This window comes from Bufo gargarizans, chromosome 3, assembly GCF_014858855.1.
Source record: "Bufo gargarizans isolate SCDJY-AF-19 chromosome 3, ASM1485885v1, whole genome shotgun sequence".
NCBI lineage: Eukaryota > Metazoa > Chordata > Amphibia > Anura > Bufonidae > Bufo > Bufo gargarizans.
In genome coordinates this window covers 545,581,929-545,604,454 of record NC_058082.1, presented here as the reverse complement: position 1 = coordinate 545,604,454, position 22,526 = coordinate 545,581,929, and the positions used below count along the sequence as shown (strand labels likewise).

General features: G+C 46.1%; 1 protein-coding gene across 3 annotated transcripts in view; it reads right to left on the bottom strand.

Moving 5' to 3' along the window:
* Positions 1-3,751: 3,751 nt before the first annotated feature.
* LOC122932731 (zinc finger protein OZF-like) overlaps positions 3,752-22,526 on the bottom strand; it is a 40,145-nt gene continuing 21,370 nt past the window's right edge. For all 3 annotated transcript variants that reach the window (XM_044287321.1, XM_044287320.1, XM_044287322.1), the window contains exon 2: positions 3,752-5,517. In XM_044287321.1, coding sequence (XP_044143256.1) covers positions 3,904-5,418 — 1,515 coding nt within the window. In that variant the 5' untranslated portion in view covers positions 5,419-5,517 and the 3' untranslated portion in view covers positions 3,752-3,903. The remainder of the gene's footprint in view (positions 5,518-22,526) is intronic.

Here is a 22,526-nt window from a genome sequence, read left to right as displayed (position 1 = left end):
AGGAAGACTGAGGAGAATCTGTGATGGCCGATCTGACTGCAGGCTCTGCCCCCTCTGTACTGAGAGGACCCTGCCAACATGTGAGGATGTAGCAGTGCCAGGGAAGTGCTGTGGACCACAAACTGTGAGCAGTCCCAGTGTCTGTCCTGTTTCTGGTCCCTCTGTTCTGTGTTCTTATCCCTGACATGATATTACAGCCAGACCAACAGTTCAGGAGCTTTAACCCCTTGTGAGCTGTCAGTATGGCTGAGGTCAGTGATATCAGCAGCAGTCACTGGTCTCACCATCTATATAATGTGTGCCCGCTCCTTCCTGCACTCTGTATATGGTGATAGGTGACCCCCACCACTGCATATAGAGATCCGCGACCCCTGTATACAGTGACCCGTGCTAACGGTAGCCCAACAGTGCCGCCGGAAGTCCGCTCCGGCCCCAATTACTATAATGGGGTCAGGTTGGAGATATGGCCGCAGCATGGCTGAGAGGCGGCCGGACAAAGAACGCAGCGTGCTGGGCATCAGTGAATGTGAATCGGGCCGGTGCGGACTTCCGGCAGCACTCGTGGGCTAGCATCAACACGGACCCGGCAGGGGAACAGCCTGCCAGACCTGCCAACGCTGGTGGGAAAGCAGCCTTAGTGGTGTGATAATAGACAGGAGGCTCCTCTCTATGTGAGCAGATCGATTTGTACAAATGTATTCATCAGAGATCTTGTGCAACAAAGATCTGTCCCCCCTCCCCCCGCTCAACAGCCCCATCCCCCGGCAGTCCGTGCACCTAAACAGAAATCTATGACGCTCAGAGCCGCTGGAGATTTCTTGCTTTATTTGAGTAAAAAAACTGGCGAAATGCCACTTTTCAGAAACAAGAGATATGATAAATCTCCCCCTCTATTCATGGCTTAAATCCAATGGTGCAACTAAAAATGACTGAGCCCCACAGCCAGTTTATGAGCAGGGCCCCCTCCCCCGGCAGTCCATAGTTTATGAGCAGGGCCCCCTCCCCCGGCAGTCCATAGTTTATGAGCAGGGCCCCCTCCCCTGGCAGTCCATAGTTTATGAGCAGGGCCCCCTCCCCCGGCAGTCTATAGTTTATGAGCAGGGCCCCCTCCCCCGGCAGTCCATAGTTTATGAGCAGGGCCCCCTCCCCCGGCAGTCCATAGTTTATGAGCAGGGCCCCCTCCCCCAGCAGTCCATAGTTTAAAGGCAGGGCCCCCTCCCCCGACAGTCCATAGTTTATGAGCAGGGCCCCCTCCCCCGGCAGTCCATAGTTTATGAGCAGGGCCCCCTCCCCTCCCCCCGGTAACATATGTATGATACATTAGCATCATATTCCTGTGTGCTGCTGGGACGGGGCGGATTGCTATGTCTGTACAGCAGTTATTCACTGATGACCGAGTTATTGATATTATCTGAAGGGCTCTTGTCTCTATGGAAACACAGGTGGGCGGGGATGTCATGTGACTGCTCCTCTGAACATGCTTGCTGCAATGCATGCTGGGATTTTTACTTACAGTGTATAAGTAATCCCAGCAGGCGTTTCTCTGTTCAGCACGGTGTATTTTTTATTGTAGCATATCCATCAGCTGAGGACGGCTGGACGGGTCGAAACGCATCCTGAAAAACTGTGATTTATATGCTACAATAAAGAATACACTGTGCTGAACAGAGAAACGCCTCCTGGGATTACTTATACACTATAGATTACAGGATAGGTCATCAATATCAGATTGGCGGGGGTCCGACACCCGGCACCCTCGCTGATGAGCTGTTTGAGGAGACGCTTGTGCAGTGTGCATGTACCTTCTCCCTTCTTTCTTCCTGTTCACCGCTACTGTCCCATAGACATACAGCGGAGAGCAGGAAGAGAGAGGGAGAAGGCACGTGTGCACTGCGCGATCCGTCTCCTCGTACAGATGATCAGTGGGGGTTCCGGATGTCAGACCCCTACTGATCTGATATTGATGACATATTCTGAGGATAGGTCATCAATATTAACCCTTTGATGTTGAGGCCTATTTTCATTTTTGCAGTTTGTATTTTTCTCCCCACATTCCAATAACCATAACATTTTTATTTTTCCATTCACATAGCTATAGGAGGGCTTATATTTTGCAGGACATGGTGCATTTTTTTATGTCACCATTTAATTTACCATACCTTGTATTGGTAAACAGGAAAAAATGGAGTGTGTGGAAGAATAAAAAATAAAAATGAATTCTGTCAAGGTTTTTGGGGGTTTTGATATCACATCGTTCATTGTGCTCTAAAAATGACCTAACATCCTTATTCTGTGGCTCCATACAAATGCGGCGATACCAAATTGTATAGGTTTTATTTGTTTTACTAGTTTAAAAAAGATAAAAACCTTTGAAAATAAAACTTAATTTTCCTTGCATTGCCAGATATTTTTTTTATATTTCAGTCTACAAAGCTGTAGGAGGGCTTGTTTTTTGCGTAACTATATTTTTTATTGGTACCATGCTTGTGGTATATACTGCGTTCATCGTACAATATATATATTTTTAAGTTCAAGCATTTTAACACACAGCGATAATAAAATATGTTATTTTTTTATTGTTAATATATTTTTATATATAAAATTGGGAAAAAGGGGTGGTTTTAACTTATATTGATTTTTTTTATTTTTTTTATTTCACTTATTGATTTTTTATAACAATATGGCCCTTAGGGGCATAGTACATGTGATCTCTTGATTCCATCTCCTATTCACCCTAATAGATCTCTATTGGGCTCATGCACACGACCCTATGTATTTAGAGGTGCGAAAAAATTGGATGCACAAAAATCACGGATGACGTCCATGTGCACTCCATATTTTGCGGAACAGAACATCTGGCCCCTACTAAAACAGTCCTATCCTTGTTGGTAATGCGGACAATAATAGGACATGTTCTATTCTTTTGCGGAACGGACATACAGAAACGGAATACACACAGAGTAACTTCCATTTATTTTTTACGGACCCATTGAACTGAATAGTTCTGCATACAGTCCGCATAAAAAACGAAACAGACACGGAAAGAAAATACATTCGTGTGCATGAGCCCTTAGGGCGAATAGGATTTTTACTCTCTCCATTCTGTACTGTGCCTCGTGCATAGCTCAGTATGGAGAACGCCATGGCAACCGATCAGAAGGCAGAGGGTACTGGCACACAGTGCAGTTCTGACATTCATACAGGATGCAGTTTTCAGTTTAGCCAGTTTGTCTGCCTCGTTAACCCCTGATATTCTGCATAGAAGTAATGATTTAAGTAATTTCAGCTAGCTACAATAAAAAACTGCATCCTGAATGCAAGTCAGAACTGCGTTGTGTGCCAGCACCCAGAGGAGGCAGCATCCCTCTGCCTTCATTCACAGGTGCATTGAACGCAGCACCTGAGGGGTTAAATGACGGGCGCAACGCAATCTCCGCTCCCTGTCAGGTCAGATACATCCCCTCAGGCATTATGACGTACAGGTGAAACTTGAAAAATTAGAATATCGTGCAAAGGTGAAACTAATATATGAGATAGACTCATTACATGCAAAGCGAGATATTTCAAGCCTTTATTTGTTATAATTTGGATGATTATGGCTTACAGCTTATGAAACCCCAAAGTCACAATTTTGAAGTACCCTTTGCTAAGGGGATATGGATTAATTAGCTGACTAGAGTGTGACACTTTGAGCCTAGAATATTGAACCTTTTCGCAAAACTCAAATTTTAAGCTGCATTGATGCAATTCCTTTTAATTTGCATTACTGAAATGAATGGACTTTTGCACGAAAATCTAATTTTTTGAGTTTCACCTGTACAGTTACATCATAATACATGAAGGGGTTAAAAGCCCGGACAACCCCTTTAATTTACAGCCAAAGCATTTCCCACAGTCTGTATATTAAATAGGCTTCTCTTCTGTGTGAATTCTCAGGTGTCTCACAAAACTTGATTTCTCACTAAAACACTTTCCACATTCAGTGCATGAAAATCCCTTCTCTCCTGTGTGAGTTTTCTGATGTCGAACAAGATGTGATTTCTCACTAAAACACTTCTCACATTCTGGACATGAAAATGGCTTCTCTACTGTGTGATTTCTCAGATGTGAATCAAGATTAGATTTTTCATTAAAATATTTCCCACATTCATGACATGAATATGGCTTCTCTCCAGTGTGAATTCTCTGATGTTCCACAAGTCTTGATTTGTTATTAAAACACTTCTCACATTCGGGACAAGAAAATGGCTTCTCTCCTGTGTGAATTCTTTGATGTTGCACAAGACTTGATTTATCACTAAAACATTTCTCACATTCAGGACACGAATATGGCTTCTCTCCTGTGTGAATTCTCTGATGTTGCACAAGACTTGATTTATTACTAAAACATTTCTCACATTCGGGACACGAATATGGCTTCTCTCCTGTGTGAATTCTTTGATGTTGCACAAGACTTGATTTATTACTAAAACATTTCTCACATTCAGGACACGAATATGGCTTCTCTCCTGTGTGAGTTCTCAGATGTATATCAAGCTGTGCTTTCGAATTAAAACACTTTTCACATTCAGGACATGGAAATGGCTTCTCCCCGGTGTAAATTTTCAGATGTTTCACAAGATCTGATTTCTGATTAAAATATTTCCCACATTCAGGGCATGAAAATGGCTTAACCCCGGTATGAATTCTCTGATGCACCTCAAGAATTGATTTGTTACTAAAACATTTCCCACATTCCGAACATGAAAATGGCTTCTCTCCTGTGTGAGTTTTTTGATGTTCAACAAGATGTGATTTCCGACTAAAACATTTCCCACATTCTAAACATGAAAATGGCTTCTCCCCTGTGTGAATTCTCTGATGTCTCACAAGATGTGCTTTCTGGCGAAAACACTTCTCACATTCTGAACATGAATATGGATTCTCTCCTGTGTGAATTCTCTGATGTATCAGAAGACTTGATTTATCACTAGAACATTTCCCACATTCTGAACATGAATATTGCTGCTCCCCAGTATGAGTTCTCAGGTGTATCTTAAGATAATGTTGACTCCTAAACCTCTTCCCACATTCCGAACATGAAAATGGCTTCTCTCCTGTGTGAGTTTTCTGATGTTCAACAAGATTTGCTTTCCGACTAAAACATTTCCCACATTCTAAACATGAAAATGGCTTCTCCCTTGTGTGAGTTTTCTGGTGTTCAACAAGATGTGATTTCTGACGAAAACACTTTTCACATTCTGAACATGAATATGGCTTCTCTCCTGTGTCATTTGTCTGATTGTCAGCAACACTTGATAGCACATTAAAAGTTTTCTCTCTTTCAGAACATGACCGTTCATCTTTCTGAATTTCATTGTGCACAGAAAGATTAGCATTATTTTTAAAATCATTCCCATAGTCAGAATTTGCAGACATCTCACCCAGATTAAGCCCGGTTCTATTATTGATTACTTTCTATTTCATAAGAAGGAGATGGAATTAGATGACCTTGGGAGACTTTTATCCAGTCTTTACCTGAAGAAAGAAACATTTTATAAGATAAAAGGTTCTTTTTTTCTCCTAATTACACACAAACAGTTAAAATATAAAATGCAATTAACATGCAGATAAAAAATGTATGTTATACTAACTGCATATTTAACCCCTTCAGGACCCTGCCATTTTTCACCTTAAGGTCCATGCCATTTTGTAGTCTTGTCACCATTTGCGCCTAGACCCTCTGCTGCTCTGCCGCTTTCACACACGAGTTAAACTGACATGGCACGTGCTGCTGTCAGTGCGTGCCATGTTCTTCTCAACAGCACAGGGGAGAAGGAGGCAGTCCCTCTCCCCTGTGCCGCTGCCACCAATAGACTGATAGCAGGGAGGAGACGGGGGGGGGGGGGGCTGTGGCTGTGGACCACTGCACCACCAATGAATATAGTTTATGCCTGAATACAAACGCAGGCTGCGGGTGACGGCTATATCCCATACCTGGCACCCAGCCTCTATGACTGCGCGCTGCGATCCACCGCTATTAGAGATGTCCTAAACTATTCGCCGGCGAACTGTTCCCGGTGAACATTGCTTGTTCGCGTTCGCCGCGGCGTGAAAACATGCGATGTTCGGTCCGCCCCCTATTCGTCATCATTGAGCAAACTTTGACCCTGTACCTCACAGTCAGCAGACACATTCCAGCCAATCAGCAGCAGACCCTCCCTCCCACCTCCTGGACAGCATCCGTTTTAGATTCATTCGGAAGCTGCATTCTTAGTCAGAGGAGGGACAGTGTAGCTGCTGCTGATTTAATAGGGGAATTGATAGCTAGGCGAGTGTATTCAGTGTCCACTACAGTCCTGAAAGACTCATCTGATCGCTGCTGTAAGGACAGCATCCTGATAGCACCCCAAAAAGTCCTTTTTAGGGCTAGTACATCAGTCTGCTTTTTTTTTTTCTCTGTAAATCTAATTGCAGTTGCCTGCCAGTGTGTGTGTCAGGCTCACAGCGTATACTGTGCCCACTTGCCCAGTGCCACCACTCATATCTGGTGTCACAGTAGCTTGCTTTAAAAAAAAATTAATAATTTTGACTGTAATATAATAGCAGTTAGTTGTCTGCAAGCGTGTGTGTCAGGCCTACAGCGTCTACTCTGCCAACTTCTGCCAGTGCACAGTGCCACTCATATCTAGTGTCACAGTACCTTGCACGCATAGTACAACTAAACTAATCTAAAAAAAAATGACAGGCAAAGGCAGGCCACCCCGCAGGGGCCGTCGTGGTCGTAGTGCTGTGATTCCCTTTGGCCCTAGAATAATGCCCAGTGTTCAGAGGCCACGTACCCTGAACTCGAAAAGTTCTGAGGACATAGTTGACTGGCTAACACAGGACACCCAATCTTCTACAGCGTCTGCTCGGAACTTTGACGCACCATCCTCCTCCAGCTCAGCTTCGGACACCTCTCAAGTTACCACTCGCCTGCCTGCCGCCACCACCAACACTAGCCACCACAGCTGCTTCACTTGATCTGTCAGAGGAGTTATTTACACATCAGTTGGAAGAAATTAGTGATGTGCAACCATTATTGCCAGGGGATGTAGATAACAGGGATATGTCTCAGTCAGGCAGCATTACACACATGGACGTACGGTGTGATGATGATGTTGTACCCGCTGCTGCTTCCTTTGTTGACTTGTCAGATACAAGTGAAGTGGTTGATGATGACGATGTGTCCGTGGATGTCACGTGGGTGCCCGCTCGAAGAGAAGAAGAACAGGGGGAAAGTTCAGATGGGGAGACAGAGAGAAGGAGGAGACGAGTTGGAAGCAGGGGGAGGTCGTCGCAAGGAGCTAGTGGCACAGTCAGACAGCATGTATCGGCACCCGGGGTCAGCCAGACAGCACGCCAATCAACGCATGCTGTTGCCACCACCAGAATGCCGTCATTGCAAAGCTCAGCAGTGTGGCATTTTTTTTGTGTGTCTGCCTCTGACAACAGCGATGCCATTTGCAACCTGTGCCAAAAGAAACTGAGTCGTGGGAAATCCAACACCCACCTAGGTACAACTGCTTTGCGAAGGCACATGATCTCACATCACAAACGCCTATGGGATCAACACATGAGTACAAGCAGCACACAAACTCAAAGCCACCATCCTGCTCCTGGTCCAGCATCTTCAGCCACGTCAACCACTGCTGTCCTCCTTTCCCCCTCTCAACCGTGATCGTTACCTTGTTGTGGTGAAGGTGCTTGCGTATCACAATGGAGCGACCACCTCTATGAGTGTGTTGGAAATGGCAATGTTGGCACACCCAGGGGCGTACATACAGGGGTCGCAGGGGTCGCAGTTGCGACCGGGCCCGACACTCCCAGGGGCCCGGCCGCCTGTGGACCCCTGGCCCCGCCCTGCAATAGTACTATGTTTGCTGCACTGCTGCGCCTGCCTTGCCTGTATAATAACCCGGGTGGGCGGGCCCGCCGCCCAGTGTTCTGCTTCTGTGCGGCAGTGCCTGCTAGGCCAGGCCTACCCTCCCTTGAGTCTCCTCCTCCCCCTGAGTCTCCTCTCGGTGCGGCGTGCCTCCTCATTTCCTGTTGGGCGGCCGCACCGGACATGACGCACGTTCCCCTAGGCTGCGCACAACACTGACGCTGAGATGCAGCAGGGAGAAGGGAGCGCGCGAAGAAGCCGGTGCCGAGTGCCGACCGCTGACTGTCCGGATTGACTGAAGATAAGATTTGTAAAAAAAAAAAAGGTCTTCATAATTGCTCACCAGTCACCACATTTATGGTTTGGTGAGTTCAGACTTAGAGTGGGGTCTGATGGGGGCTGAGAGTTGGGCAATGTTACTGTGTCTGTATTGCCTGCATAATATGGTATGGTAAATACTTAATTGGCCTATCAATGGCTTTTAACACTGCTATATTTCTGTAGCCTGCAACCTCTGACTGCCCAGTTGGACTGAAACTACTACACCCAACATGTTCTGGCAGTAATGGTAAATGGATATTGGTGCAATTCTGAGCTACTAGTCTATATAGTACATAATGTAGGCTGCCTACATTATGTACTGTATAGACTAGTAGCTCAGAATTGCACCAATATCCATTTACCATTACTGCCAGAACATGTTGGGTGTAGTAGTTTCAGTCCAACTGGGCAGTCAGAGGTTGTAGGCTACAGAAATATAGCAGAGTCAGGCTACTTTCACACCTGCGTTAGGTGCGGATCCGTATCTGCACAGATGGATCCGCACCTATAATGCAAATGCTTGTATCCGTTCAGAACGGATCCGTTTGCATTATTCTTTAAAAAATAAGTCTAAGTTACAACGGATCCGTCCTGACTTGCATTGAAAGTCAATGGGGGACGGATCTGTTTTCAATTGCACCATATTGTGTCAGTGAAAACGGATCCGTCCCCATTGACTTACATTGTAAGTCAGGACGGATCCGTTTGGCTCCGCATCGCCAGGCGGACACCAAAATGCTGCAAGCAGTGTTTTGGTGTCCACCTCCAGAGCGGAATGGAGGCTGATCGGAGGCAAACTGATGCATTCTGAACGGATCCTTATCCATTCAGAATGCATTAGGGCTGAACTGATCCATTTTGAACCGTTTGTGAGATCCCTGAAACGGATCTCACAAGCGGACCCAGAAACACCAGTGTGAATGTAGCCTAAGGCTACTTTCACACGGGCGTTTTGAATTCCGTTTGTGAGATCCGTTTCAGGGATCTCACAAACGGTTCAAAATGGATCAGTTCAGCCCTAATGCATTCTGAATGGATAAGGATCCGTTCAGAATGCATCAGTTTGGCTCAGCCGTTACTTTCAATGTAAGTGATCCAGAGATGCCCTAATATACCATAGCTAAACCTGTGGGAGGGGGAGGGGCCGGTGTCATGCAAATGCAGCGGGGCCGGTGCGGTCACTGTACTCCGGCCCCGCCGCTCACTTACTGCTTTATTGCTTAAACCTTTTATAATAACTTTAATTAACGTTCCTATTCCTAGCCCCATCTGTACTACCGTACTTACTAAATGTCCTGTAGCAGGCAGAGCAGGGCGGGCGGCCGGCCGGTAGAGGGAGGTTGGGTGGGCGGCGACGGGGAGGGGGCCCCATGGATCAGTTTTGCACCGGGGCCCCATGGATTGTGTGTACGCCACTGGGCACACCCCAGATGATAAGGTCGTTGCTTCATTGTGAACAGACCAAAAGCGATCGGTTGGATAATTTTGCATAGAAAAAAACATAAATTTTTTTTGTGATCATCTAAGGTGATCATTAAAGCCTACTAGGCCAACAATGGGTCCACACTGCAGAATCATTGTTTTCTGGGTCACTTAACTGTCACTGAACTACTTCAGCACGACCATAGGCTTTGAAAAAACCCCATTGCCTGCAATCTCCCAAACGTGCGCACGAGCACAGTCATCACTAGACCAAGATTGACGCATAGAGGAATAACATTTATGTCATGAGTGTGTCAACTATTGACAACTCTTTGCGGTTGTCTAAAATCTATTCCATACACGTCCCCTGATAGGGGACGTAACAGGGATTAAACTGATGAGAATAGTACTACTTAACACACCACTCATATCTGGTGGCACAGTACATTGCACGGCGTACGCGCAGTGCCCCAAATTGGAAGTAGCAGGACCAACCAAGGGGACGTAACAGGGAATAAACTGATAGGAATAGTACTACTTAACATACCACTCATATTGGGATTGCATAGTACATTGCACGGCGCATGCACCGTGCCCCAAATTGGAAGTTTCAACCAAAAGGTGTGCTTTTGGTGGGTTTGAACTAATGGCGGTCTGTGCATGACACTATTATGGGGGATCTGTGGATGATGCACTGTTATGGGGTGGGGGATTTGTGGATGGCACTGTTATGTGGGGATCTGTGGATGGCATTATGATGGTGGGGGGGATCTGTGGATGGCATTATGATGGTGGGGGGATCTGTGGATGGTGTTATGATGGTGGGGGGGATCTGTGGATGGCATTATGATGGTGGTGGGGTCTGTGGATGGCATTATGATGGTGGGGGGATCTGTGGATGGCATTATGATGGTAGGGGGATCTGTGGATGGCGTTATGATGGTGGGGGGATCTGTGGATGGCATTATGATGGTGGGGGGGATCTGTGGATGGCATTATGATGGTGGGGGGGATCTGTGGATGGCATTATGATGGTGGGGGGATCTGTGGATGGCACTGCTATGTGTGTCATCCACAGATCCCTCCACAACAGTCGCATCCACAGATCCTGCACTGCCCGCCGCTCTCCCCGCCTACTACAGACCCTCCTCACTAATACATCACAGTCTGCGATGCTGCAGCATCGCAGACTGCTATGTAAATTGCCATCATTCGCCCCATAAGGCGCAGGGGCACTTTTCCCCCACTTTTGGGGGGAAAAAGTGCTTCTTATGGGGCAAAAAATACGGTAGGATTGGACTGTTCTATTATGGTCCAGACGTTCCATAAAATGTGGATTGCATGCTACTTTTTTGGTGTTTTATTTTTTTCACGTGGTATCGAGTATCGCAATACTTTTTTATGGTATCGAAATCGAGTCAAAGACATGTCTTTTTTTTATTATACCGTAATTATATGTATTTTAAATTTGGCAACTAAAAATTTTAATTTGGCTCCCACATTTTTCATGTTAGGAGCCAATGGCTTCTTGATTTTTTTTTTTGTCTTGAGCCCTGCCTAGAGGCTCGGTCTACTCTCATTTTGCACGCCCACGTCCACTTGACTGACGTCCTTCTCCGCATCGTCCTCATAATCCTGCACCCGTTCCGATTAGTAGTCGGCGCAGGCGCAGTGAGTGAAGGACACTCGGCTGCTGCCAGCTTCCTCACTGCGCCTGCGACGATTACGTGACAGGCCTCCCCGGCCGGCCTGCCTGGCAACGGCAGAGCGTCCTTCACTCACTGCGCCTGCGCCGAATACTAAACAGAACGGCGCAGGCGTGGGATTATGAGGACGATGCAGAGAAGAAGGATGTCAATCAAGTGGACGTGGGCGTGCAAAAGGCGAGTAGACCGAGCCTCTAGGTGCTGCAGCAATGCCCTCATAGCACCTAGAGAGAACAGGGACTTAAATATACTGTTATGTACTGCTGACATTAGCACATTACTAATGTCAGTCAGCTACATAACGGTTTTTCCCATGATAGAAACACTTTAACTGCCAAACAAAACTCAATATTTAGAAGTTTAGAACGCCATATGGTTTTTAGAGGGCAGATTTAACTGGGATAATTTTAAGTTGCCATGTCACATTTGGAGACCCCCTGATGCACCCCTAGAGTAGAAACCACAAAAAATGACCCCATTTTGGAAACTATGGGATTAGGTGGCAGCTTTGTTGGTACTATTTTAGGGTACATATGATTTTTGGTTGCTTTATATTATACTTTTTGTTAGGCAAGGTAACAAAAAATAGCTGTTTTGGCATTGTTTTTACAATGTTCATCTGAAAGGTTAGGTCATGTGATTTTTTTTTATAGAGCTGGTTGTTACGGACGCAGCAATACCTAATATGTTGTCACCGCCAGTTCTGTGAGAAGCTCTGGCAGACGTTTTTCTCTACCTCTTGTATGATGTTCTTTGTTTTGGTTTCACTTTCTCATCTCCTTTCCTTCTGCCAGGTGTCACTTATTTCGACTAATCATCTTCTTTTATAATCCCTCCCATACTGCCTCACTTTGCGGTTTATACTACTTCCTGGATGAGGTGTTCACTGCTGGAGGCTGCTTCTGCTGTTTGTACAGATAAGTCTTTTACTTTATTGTGTTTCCTTGCTGGCTTGATTCTAGGTGACCCTGACTCCGTCCGTATTAAGTGCAGGGAGCCGGTGGTCGTGTCTCTTTACTATTATAGGGTTTTCAGGTGTCACACAGTATTAGGTACGCAGGCATGCAATCGTCTACCATACAGACCCTTGCATGTGCATATCTGCACATACTGTCACAAGCCAGGCCATACTGAAGCAACCTGCTGGCAGTTAAACGGGTGACCCCCGAGGCCAAGGAACACCCCGCGGGAGGTAAATCAATAGGTCCAGAAGATCCCTACTGGATGCCAAGATATGTAGGATCCCGTCCAGAAGTGGCACTTCAAATAAATGGAGTTCCTTTTGTTGCCATAGTTTACACAGGATCCCAAGTCACTACCATCCAACAAGCAGCATTTGAAAAATACTGGGACCAAAATCAGCTTACCCAGCCCCCAGAATCCTGGCTTAGTCTCATAGCCAGTAACGGCAAACCCGTATAAATACATGGTTATTGGGAACCTACCATTCAAGTAGAAGGAACTACACTATCTCGACAAGGCATTATTGTGGTACAAGTCAGAGAAAATAACAACCCTCCAATAGGCCTAGGAACGAATGTCCTCAGGAACTGTTATGTTGAGATGCTGGAAGCCTTGCGCCAATCAGTGCCTACTGCCTCTCCTGCTTCTAAGAAGGTGATCCAACAAACCATCCATGTACTAAATGCGCAACAGAGATTCGCCAACGAAAAAGGATAAATCTGCTGTGTCCGCATCCGAGATAATCAATCTGTGATTCTCAAAACCAATACCGAAACCCTCTTGTGGTGCCGACCTATAGTCGGAATTCAGGGTCAAGACTACCAAGCCCTGGTAGAGCCAGTTGTTTTGGAAGACCATCCTCTAGTTAGAGCTGCAAGAAGCCTAGTAACCGTCTCTGAAGGTAAAGTGCCTATTCGACTCCTAAACTTGAGTGATAGCAGTGTAACACTAACAAAATACCGTCCCATTGCACAGCTAATCCAAGTTACATTTCAAGATGTCATCAGTGTGGCTACAGCTACCACGGAGCAACCTACCAAGAAACAGCACCCACAGGACCAACATTTAAGCACATCCTGGTGGAAAAAACTTCATGTGGGAGATGCTTTAACGCCAGAAAACCAATTTGAGGGATTACTGAAAATTGTGAAGGAGCATCACTGTGCCTTCAGTAAGCATTCTACAGACTACGAAGAAGTAGATATCATTAAGCACTCCATCCCTACAGGTTCACACCCACCGATCAAGGAAAGGTATCGGCCTATACCACCAACTATGTACCAGTCCGTAAAGCAAATGATCCAGGAGATGAAGGACTCCAATATCATCAAAGACAGCCATAGCCCATGGGCTGCACCGCTAGTTCTTTGCCGTAAAAATGATGGTAATATCAGATTCTGTGTGGATTACAGAGAAATTAACCAAATCACTCACAAGGATGCATACCCTTTACCACGCATAGAGGAATCCTCTTCAGCTTTAGGATCTTCAGCCTACTTCTGTACTCTTGATTTAACCAGTGGATACTGACAAGTATTAATGGCACCTGAAGATGGTGAGAAGACTGAATTTACCACCCCTATGGGCCTATTTGAATTCAACTGCATGCCTTTTGGACTTTGCAATGCGCCCGGAACTTTTTAAAGATTTATGGAGCATTGTCTGGGCCACAAACATTTTAAAACCGTCCTGTTATACTTAGACAATGTCATCATCTACTCCAAATCTTATGAAGATCACTTGAAACATCTGGCCGAAGCTTTTCAAGTCCTCATTAAACATAGACTCAAAGTCAAACCATCTAAGTGTTATCTGCTGAAGCCAGAAGTCAAATACTTAGTGCATATTGTCAGCTCTGAAGGAGTTAAACCAGATCCAGAGAAGATAGCCGCAGTCCAAAATTGGCCTACTCCTACTATGGTGAAAGAAGTGAGAAGTTTTCTCAGTTTCGCAGGATACTACAGATGCTTTATTCCTCATTTTGCCCAAATTGCAGAGCCAATATTAGAACTTCTGAAAGGACATGCTAAAAGGTATTATTATTATTATTATTATTATTTATTATTTAAGCGCCATTCATTCCATAGCGCTGTACATATGATAAGCGGTGCACATACATAACAGACAATTGTACTAATCATAAACAAGATGAGTTACAAACTGGTACAGAAGGAGAGAGGGCCCTGCCCGTGAGGGCTTACAATCTACATGGTATGGGAGAAGGACACAGTAGGTGCGGGTTGAGTTGGTCATGGCGGTATAGAGGCAGCAGGGTCATTGGTTGTAGGCTTGTCTGAAGAGGTGGGTTTTCAGGTTTCTTTTGTAGGATTCCACTGTAGGTGAGAGTCTGATGTGTTGGGGTAGCGAGTTCCAGAGTATGGGGGATGCACGGGAGAAATCTTGGAGTCGATTGTGGGAAGAGGCGATAAGAGGAGAGGAGAGAAGGAGGTCTTGTGAGGATCGGAGAGTGCGTGTGGGGATGTATCGGGAAAGTAGCTCAGAGATGTAGGGAGGGGACAGGTTATGGACGGCCTTGTATGTGTTTGTCAGTACTTTGAAGTGGATTCGTTGGGCAATGGGGAGCCAGTGAAGGGATTGGCAGAGGGGAGAGGCAGAGGAGTAATAAGGTGAGAGGTGGATTAGTCGGGCAGCAGAGTTGAGGATAGATTGGAGGGGTGCGAGGGTGCTAGATGGAAGGCCACAGAGGAGAATGTTGCAGTAGTCTAGGCGGGAGATAATGAGGGCATGTACGAGCATTTTCGCAGATTCAAAGTTAAGGAAAGCACGGATGCGGGAGATGTTTTTGAGTTGGAGGCGGCAGGTGGTGGAAAGGGCTTGGATGTGCGGTCGGAAGGAAAGGGCAGAATCTAAGGTCACTCCAAGGCAGCGGGCTTTTTTGACTGGGGATAATGTGCAGCCATTGATCGTGATAGATAGGTCTGTTGGGGGGGTTGAACAAGATGGGGGAAAGATTATGAATTCTGTCTTATCCATGTTAAGTTTAAGAAAGCGAGAGGCGAAGAAGGATGATATAGAGGATAGACATTGTGGGATTCTTGATAGTAAGGTGGTGATGTCTGGACCAGAAAGGTAGATTTGTGTGTCATCAGCATAGGAGTGATACTGAAAGCCATGGGACTCTATGAGCTGTCCCAGGCCAAAAGTGTAGATTGAGAAGAGCAGGGGTCCTAGGACAGAGCCTTGCGGGACACCAACAGAGAGGGCATGAGACGAGGAGGTGGTGCGGGAGTGGGAGACGCTAAACGTCCGGTCTGTGAGGTATGATGTGATCCAGGAGAGAGCCAGGTCAGTGATGCCAAGAGATGAGAGAGTTTGCAACAGAAGGGTGTGGTCAACAGTGTCGAAGGCAGAGGACAGGTCAAGGAGAAGGAGGACAGAGTATTGTTTCTTGGTTTTGGCTGTCAGTAGGTCATTGGTGAATCAGAAATCTCCAATACCCATTGAATGGAACACCGAAAGCGAAATTGCCTTCCAGCTCCTGAAGAAGAAGTTAACAGAGCCACCAATCTTAGGCTATCCGGATTACCAACAGCCATTTCATCTTTACACAGATGCCAGTAAGAAAGGCCTGGGTACAAGGTACGTACTTTGGGTGTACAAGTGCCTGATGCAATCAACCCTCTACTAAAAACTGATTAGATGAGTGAGCACCAAAGACATTTAATTGATGCAAAAGAAATTGTTCAACATCACATGGAACATGCTCACGAAAAGCAACAAAAAGATTATAACCAATCTGCCAAAGCAGAACCTCTCAAAATTGGTGACCGTGTGTGGTTAAAAAACAACCATCGTACCAGAAAATTTGATAGCAAATGGGAGAGAGAACCTTACACCATTACCGCTATTCTCAATCCAGAGACTGATACTTATGAGATTACCCAAGAGGACAAATCATGCGTAGTGCATCGAAATCGCATTAAGTTGTGTCTCAAGGAAGATACTCAAGAAGAAACTCTTCAAGAAGAAGCAGTTCAAGAGGAAACCCAATCCGTAGAACCAGAGCCTGTAAAATCATCAGATTCAGAAGGACCAATACAGTCTTTTGGAAAAACTTTATTAGACTCTGATCCTTTGCAATGGTTCTTTACCCCATGGCTCAATATCTTAGTGCCTGCCAAGACCAACACAACCGCACTTCAACCAGATAAGCTATCTCGAGAAGTATCTACTACAGCTCAGGAAACACTAAGTTCCCTTAAAATAAGGCCTGTAGAGTCTCAGCCGCATCGTAGATCCGACAAGATTACAAGAGGACAACCACCTGCAACCACCTTATAGGGATTTCCTGCACCAGCAGCCGAGAAGACAACTTCCAGCCCTGCCGTTTCGTCGTTGAGTGCATCCCTACATTGTCTGGAGTTCCAGAGTTTAAGAAAGAGACTGACCTATGTCTATTATGTTTTATTTCCTTAAAGGACTTTTAAGGGTCTACCTACCTTACACCTGTTTTGCAACGTTTAAGCCTGCACCCGGAGATAGACTTTCACGCACCTGAGCCTCCATGATATGCTATGTTGACATTTTTCTGTGCCCAGGGAACAGACTCATACCCTGTGAGCCTCCTGAGATGTTGTTTCCCCCCACCTCATTATGGACTATCCTGGTTTTCCCATTACATCACCAATCTTCAGAGGAAAAATTACAGCCCTGTTGTCACCTTTTGTCACATTTCATTGTTGCCTGAGATATGTTTGCCTAACCCATTTTACTTTCAGATACAAGGAGTACAAGAATGGGGTTATGATGTTGTTTCCTATGCATGCATGCTTTCCCTTCTCTTATATCCTACAGGAAGACACAACATCGAGTCAAAAATTGTGTTGAGGTCGACACACATTTTACCATGGGGGTATGCAGCGTCCCACTCAGGACACGTGGGAACTACAAAATAACTGTAAACTGCATTACCGTGTGGCATGTCATTTTGCATTGCTACATCTGTTGTATCCCTGTTCATAGGCTGGTCAAGTGTGCTTTATACATCCCACCACTAGATGGGGATAGCACCACTCTGGGATATCTAGCCCAGCTCAGGTCTAATCTGTGTTCAGTTTTTTGCCAGTTAGTGAGTGTGCAGATCAAGCACAAGTCTGCTCAGAAGTGAAGTCTAGTCCAAGAAGGGACAAAGTAGAAAAAGGACTTAAACCAAAGGATAATAGCCACTACCCAGGCACATCAAAGACCTTTGGGAGTCTAGGTGAAGGATTTTCTAGCCACGGGCAACCTCACCAAACTACACTGGATTTAAAAAGGACCGGAAGCAAAGTCACCTACCAGTAAGAAATATACTGAACCACAGCCTGACCTAGCCAAAACCTATTAACAGTGGATCAACAGAATTCCTCTATATACCCAGAGACTGTATTCTGTCTGGATGCTTATGCTGCAACTAAAACCAGCTACAGTAAAAGTTGTGAGTTGTATCCTACCACTGTCTACCTCGTTTTTCAATACTACCACTACAACTGGTTGTACCACCATAAACGGTACTGGCGTCACAATAAATACCACCAAGTGACCCAGGCGCCACAAGCACCCTAAACACCGCCAGTCATCAAGGGCACCTCAACCTCCATCTAGGCTGGTGCTCCCTTACCACAGAGTGTGCCCCGGAAGGTTTCGTGCTGTCTTCCTTATCACTGTGCTGCCAGCCCAGGAAGCTTTTTGCTAACCGCGAGTAAACCGATGAACTGTATTACTACTCCCCCTCATTGGGTTCTGGCATGTTGCAATTGGTTCTTGGGTGGTTCCATAGGTTGAGTGCCTGAACTACACACACACACTAATTATCCAAAAAATCATTGACAGGGCGAGTCAATTTGGACACGAGCACCAAACCTAGAACTACAAGGGAGTAAGCCGCTTTTATTTACTTTATTCTTTATTAGGGTCCATTCACACGTCCGCAGTGTTTTGCGGACCGCAAAACAATGATGTTGCACATGGCCGGCACTTACATAGAGAAGTCCTATTCTTGTCCGCTGTTCTATTTTCTTGCAGAGCTGCAGACCGGAAGTTCGGGCCCACGCACCAGAAATGCGTAGGCAGAGAGCACACTGTATGCTGTCCGCATCTATTCCTGCCCCATTGGAAATGAATGGGTCTGCACCCGTTCTGCAAAGTTGCTGACCCATTCCATGGACGTCTGAATGGAGCCTTACACATATACACTGAACAAAAATTAAAACGCAACACTTTCGGTTTTGCTCCCATTTTGCATGAGCTGAACTCAAAGATCTGAAACATTTTCTACATACACAAAAGACCCATTACTCTCAAATATTGTTCACAAATCTGTCTAAATCTGTGTTAGTGAGCACTTCTCCTTTGCTGAAATAATCTATCCCATCTCACAGGTGTGACATATCAAGGTGCTGATTAGAGTTCAGCAGACACCTGGATGTTTGGGTTCGACGGGTTCGGCGAACTTCACAAAAAAGTTTACGTTCGGGACCCGAACTTGACCCTGAACCCTAACCCCTTTGAAATCAATGGTAACCCGAACTTTTGAGCACTAAAATGGCTGTAAAAATGTCATGGAAAGGGCTGCAAATGGCATCAAAATGTGGTTAAGAGCATGGCAAGTGCTCTGCAAACAAATGTGGATGGAGAAGTGACTTTAAATAACATAAAATACATAAAAATATAAATAAAACTATCTTTAGCTAGGAAGACTAGGTCCATATGGAGTAGGGGGTTGAGAAGGTGGTGGATGTGGCGGTGTAGGTGGAAACGGCGGTGGAGGAGGAGGTAGCCTACACTGCTTTTTGGTTTTAAATGTATTTTTATTTTTTTTAACTTAGGGTACACCCCAAAACATTGGGAAATATAACCTGTGATAACCCCCTCCAGTCGTGCTAAACACACGTTCAGACAATACACTGGCTGCAGGGCAGGCCAGCACCTCCAAGGCATAAAGGGCAAGCTCAGGCCATGTGCTCAATTTGGAGACCCAGAAGTCGCAGGGGGCAGACCCATCAGTCAGTTCGTGTAGGTGTGAGCAAACATACTGCCCCACCATGTTGCACGTCCATATGATGTCCACGATCCATTTGGATATCTTCTCTATCAACTTTCGATGTTTTTTTCTGCGCCTACCATTTTGTTCACGGTTAGCGGTGAATCAGGGTTCCACGCCGAAGAGGGAGTGTGAGAAAGAGAGACCACATCCAAGGGAGATCAATGGATGAAATTTAATTGTGATTGAGCAGAAATGTGGGAGAAACTATTAAAACGGAAGACTTGAAGGAAAGGAGGAGGCGCGAGGAAATTACCCACTCCCGACTCGGGAGGTAGTGACGATAAATAACAATACAAGACTCTTAAGATGCCCTGTTATTGGAATGATTAATTAAAAAATAATAGGGAATGTCACAGGGGTATTTTGGATTTGGAAACGTTAGCCAGGAGAGGCCCTGCTGCCACTTTGTTGACTCTAGATAACTTCTGCCTGATCGCAAGTCCCTGTGATGTTCACAATCCATTTTGATATCTTCTCTATCAACTTTCGATGTTCTTTTCTGAGCCTACCATGTTGATCATGGTTATCGGCGAATCAGGGTTCCACGCCGGAGAGGGAGTGTGAGAAAGTGAGACCTCATCCAAAGGAGGTCAATGGCTGCAATGGGATGAAGCGGAAATGTGGGACAAGTTATTAAAGCAGAAGGATCGAATGAAAGGTACAATTAAAGTCGAATTTTCGAAATTTAAGTCCCTGTCACCTATGCAGAACAGGGGTTTATTCATGGCAAAAATTGTAAAATGTCAACCCAAGAATGTAACAGAAAAATGTGTGAAATTTATTAACCTGTCTACTAGGTAGAGCAGTGGTATATCACAGCTAAAAATTGTTGAATGTCACCCGAAAATGTAACAGAAAAATTTGTGAAATTTATTGAGCTGCCAACTAGAAAGAGCAGGGGTATATTACACCCAAATATTTGTGAATTTCACCCGAAATTGTAACAGACAAATTAGTAAAATTACATAAAATAAAATAAGTACAAATAAAAAAAAATTGATTTATGAGGTGGAGGTCCATATCGAGTAAGAGTTTGAGGAGGTGGTGGAAACGGCAGAGGAGGAGGACGAGGTAGCCAACACTGGTTTTTGGTTTTAATTTTATTTTTTAATTAGGGTACACGCCAAAAGAGTGTGAAATATCCAAAATACAAGAATGAGCAATTGTGCTGTAGTATAACAATGGCTGGTTAAGGCCGGTATACATGTCTATTCTGCACAAGGTACGGACAAGTCCTGTGGGATCCATGCCTTGTTCATTTCAATGAACGTGAGCTTGTCCACATTGGCTGTGGACAGTCGGCTGCGCTTGTCTGTGATAACACCCCCTGCCGTGCTAAACACACATTCAGATAATACACTGGCTGCAGGGCAGGCCAGCACCTCCAAGGGGTAAAGGACAAGCTCAGGCCATGTGCCCAATTTGGAGACCCAGAAGTTGAAGGGGGCAGACCCGTCATTCAGTGCGTGTAGGCGTGTGCACACATACTGCTCCACCATGTTAGTGAAATGCTGCCTCATGCTAAGACGTTTCATATCAGCTGGTGGTGCTGGTTGTTGTAGCATGCTGACAAAACTTTTCCACATTTTGGCCATGCTAACCCTGCCTTCTGAGGTGTTGGCAGTGCTCCAGCTGCATTGGCGACCTCTTCCTCCTCCTCTGCCTTCGCCTTGTGCTTCCACTGTGCCCCCGATGTCAGGTGGGAATGCCACCAGCAGCGCGTCTACCAGCGTGCGCTTGTACTCGCGCATCTTACGATCACGCTCCAGTGAGGGAATTAAGGATGGTATGTTGTCTATGTAACAGGGATCCAGCATCGTGGCCACCCAGTAATCAGCACAAGTTAAAATGTGGGCAACTCGGCGGTCGTTGTGGAGACACTGCAGCATGTAATCGCTCATGTGTGCCAGGCTGCCCCCGAGGCAACGAAAAGCTGTCCTCTGTGGGAAGTGTATCGTCTGTGTCCTCTGTATACCCCCAGCCATGCACCAGTGATGGCCATGAGCTGGTCTGGGTGCCACCCTGCTGTGAACATGGTTCCTCCTCCATCTCCTCATCCTCATCCTCCACCTCGTCATCCTCCAGAACTGTGGCCTGGCTGGACAATTGTGTACCTGGCATTTGTGGGTGCAGGAACCCACCCTCGGAGCCACCTGTGAATGACTGTCCGGAAACGGTATGAAATGATCCCTCTTCTTCCTGTGCCACATCCTCTTCCATCATCGCCAGCAGCGTTTTTTCAAGGAGGCATAGAAGTGGGATAGTAACGCTGAGAACGGCGTCATCGCCACTGGCCATGTTGGTGGAGTACTCGAAACAGCGCAACAAGGAACACAAGTCTCGCATGGAGGCCCAGTCATTGGTGGTGAAGTGGTGCTGTTCTGCAGAGCGACTCATCCGTGCGTGCTGCAGCTGAAACTCCACTATCGCCTGCTGCTGCTCGCACAGTCTGGCCAGCATGTGCAAGGTGGAGTTCCACCTTGTGGCCACGTCGCATAAGGGGCGGTGAACGGGAAGGCCAAAGTTACTCTACAGCGCTGACAGTCGAGCAGAAGCAGGGTGAGAACGCCAAAAGCGCGCACAGACGGCCCGCACTTTATGCAGCAGCTCTGACATATCGGGGTAAGTTCTGAAGAATCTCTGCACCACTAAATTCAGCACATGCGCCAGGCAAGGGATGTGCAGCAAACCGGCTAGTCCCAGAGCTGCTACGAGATTTCGCCCAGTATCGCACACCATCAGGCCGGGCTTGAGGCTCACTGGCACCAACCAAGGCCCGTCCACAGCTCCTGCACGGTGTGGGGTTTGTCCCCCAAACAGATACATTTTAAAACTGCCTGCTGTCGTTTACCCCTGGATGTGCTGAAGTTGGTGGTGAAGGTGTTACACTGACTGGATTAGGAGTCAGTAGAGGATGATGAAGAGGAGTAGGAATCAACAGGAGGCAAACTGAAGCGCCCTGCAATCCTCGGTGGTGAAAGGACATGCGCCAAACTGCTATCCGCCTCAGGCCCAGCCGCCACTGCATTTACCCAGTGTGCTGTTATGGAGATATAACGTCCCTGACCGTGCTTACTGGTCCACGTATCCGAAGTGAGGGGCACCTTTCCACAGATGGCGTTGCGCAGTGCACACCTGATTTTGTCCCACTTGGTTGTACAGG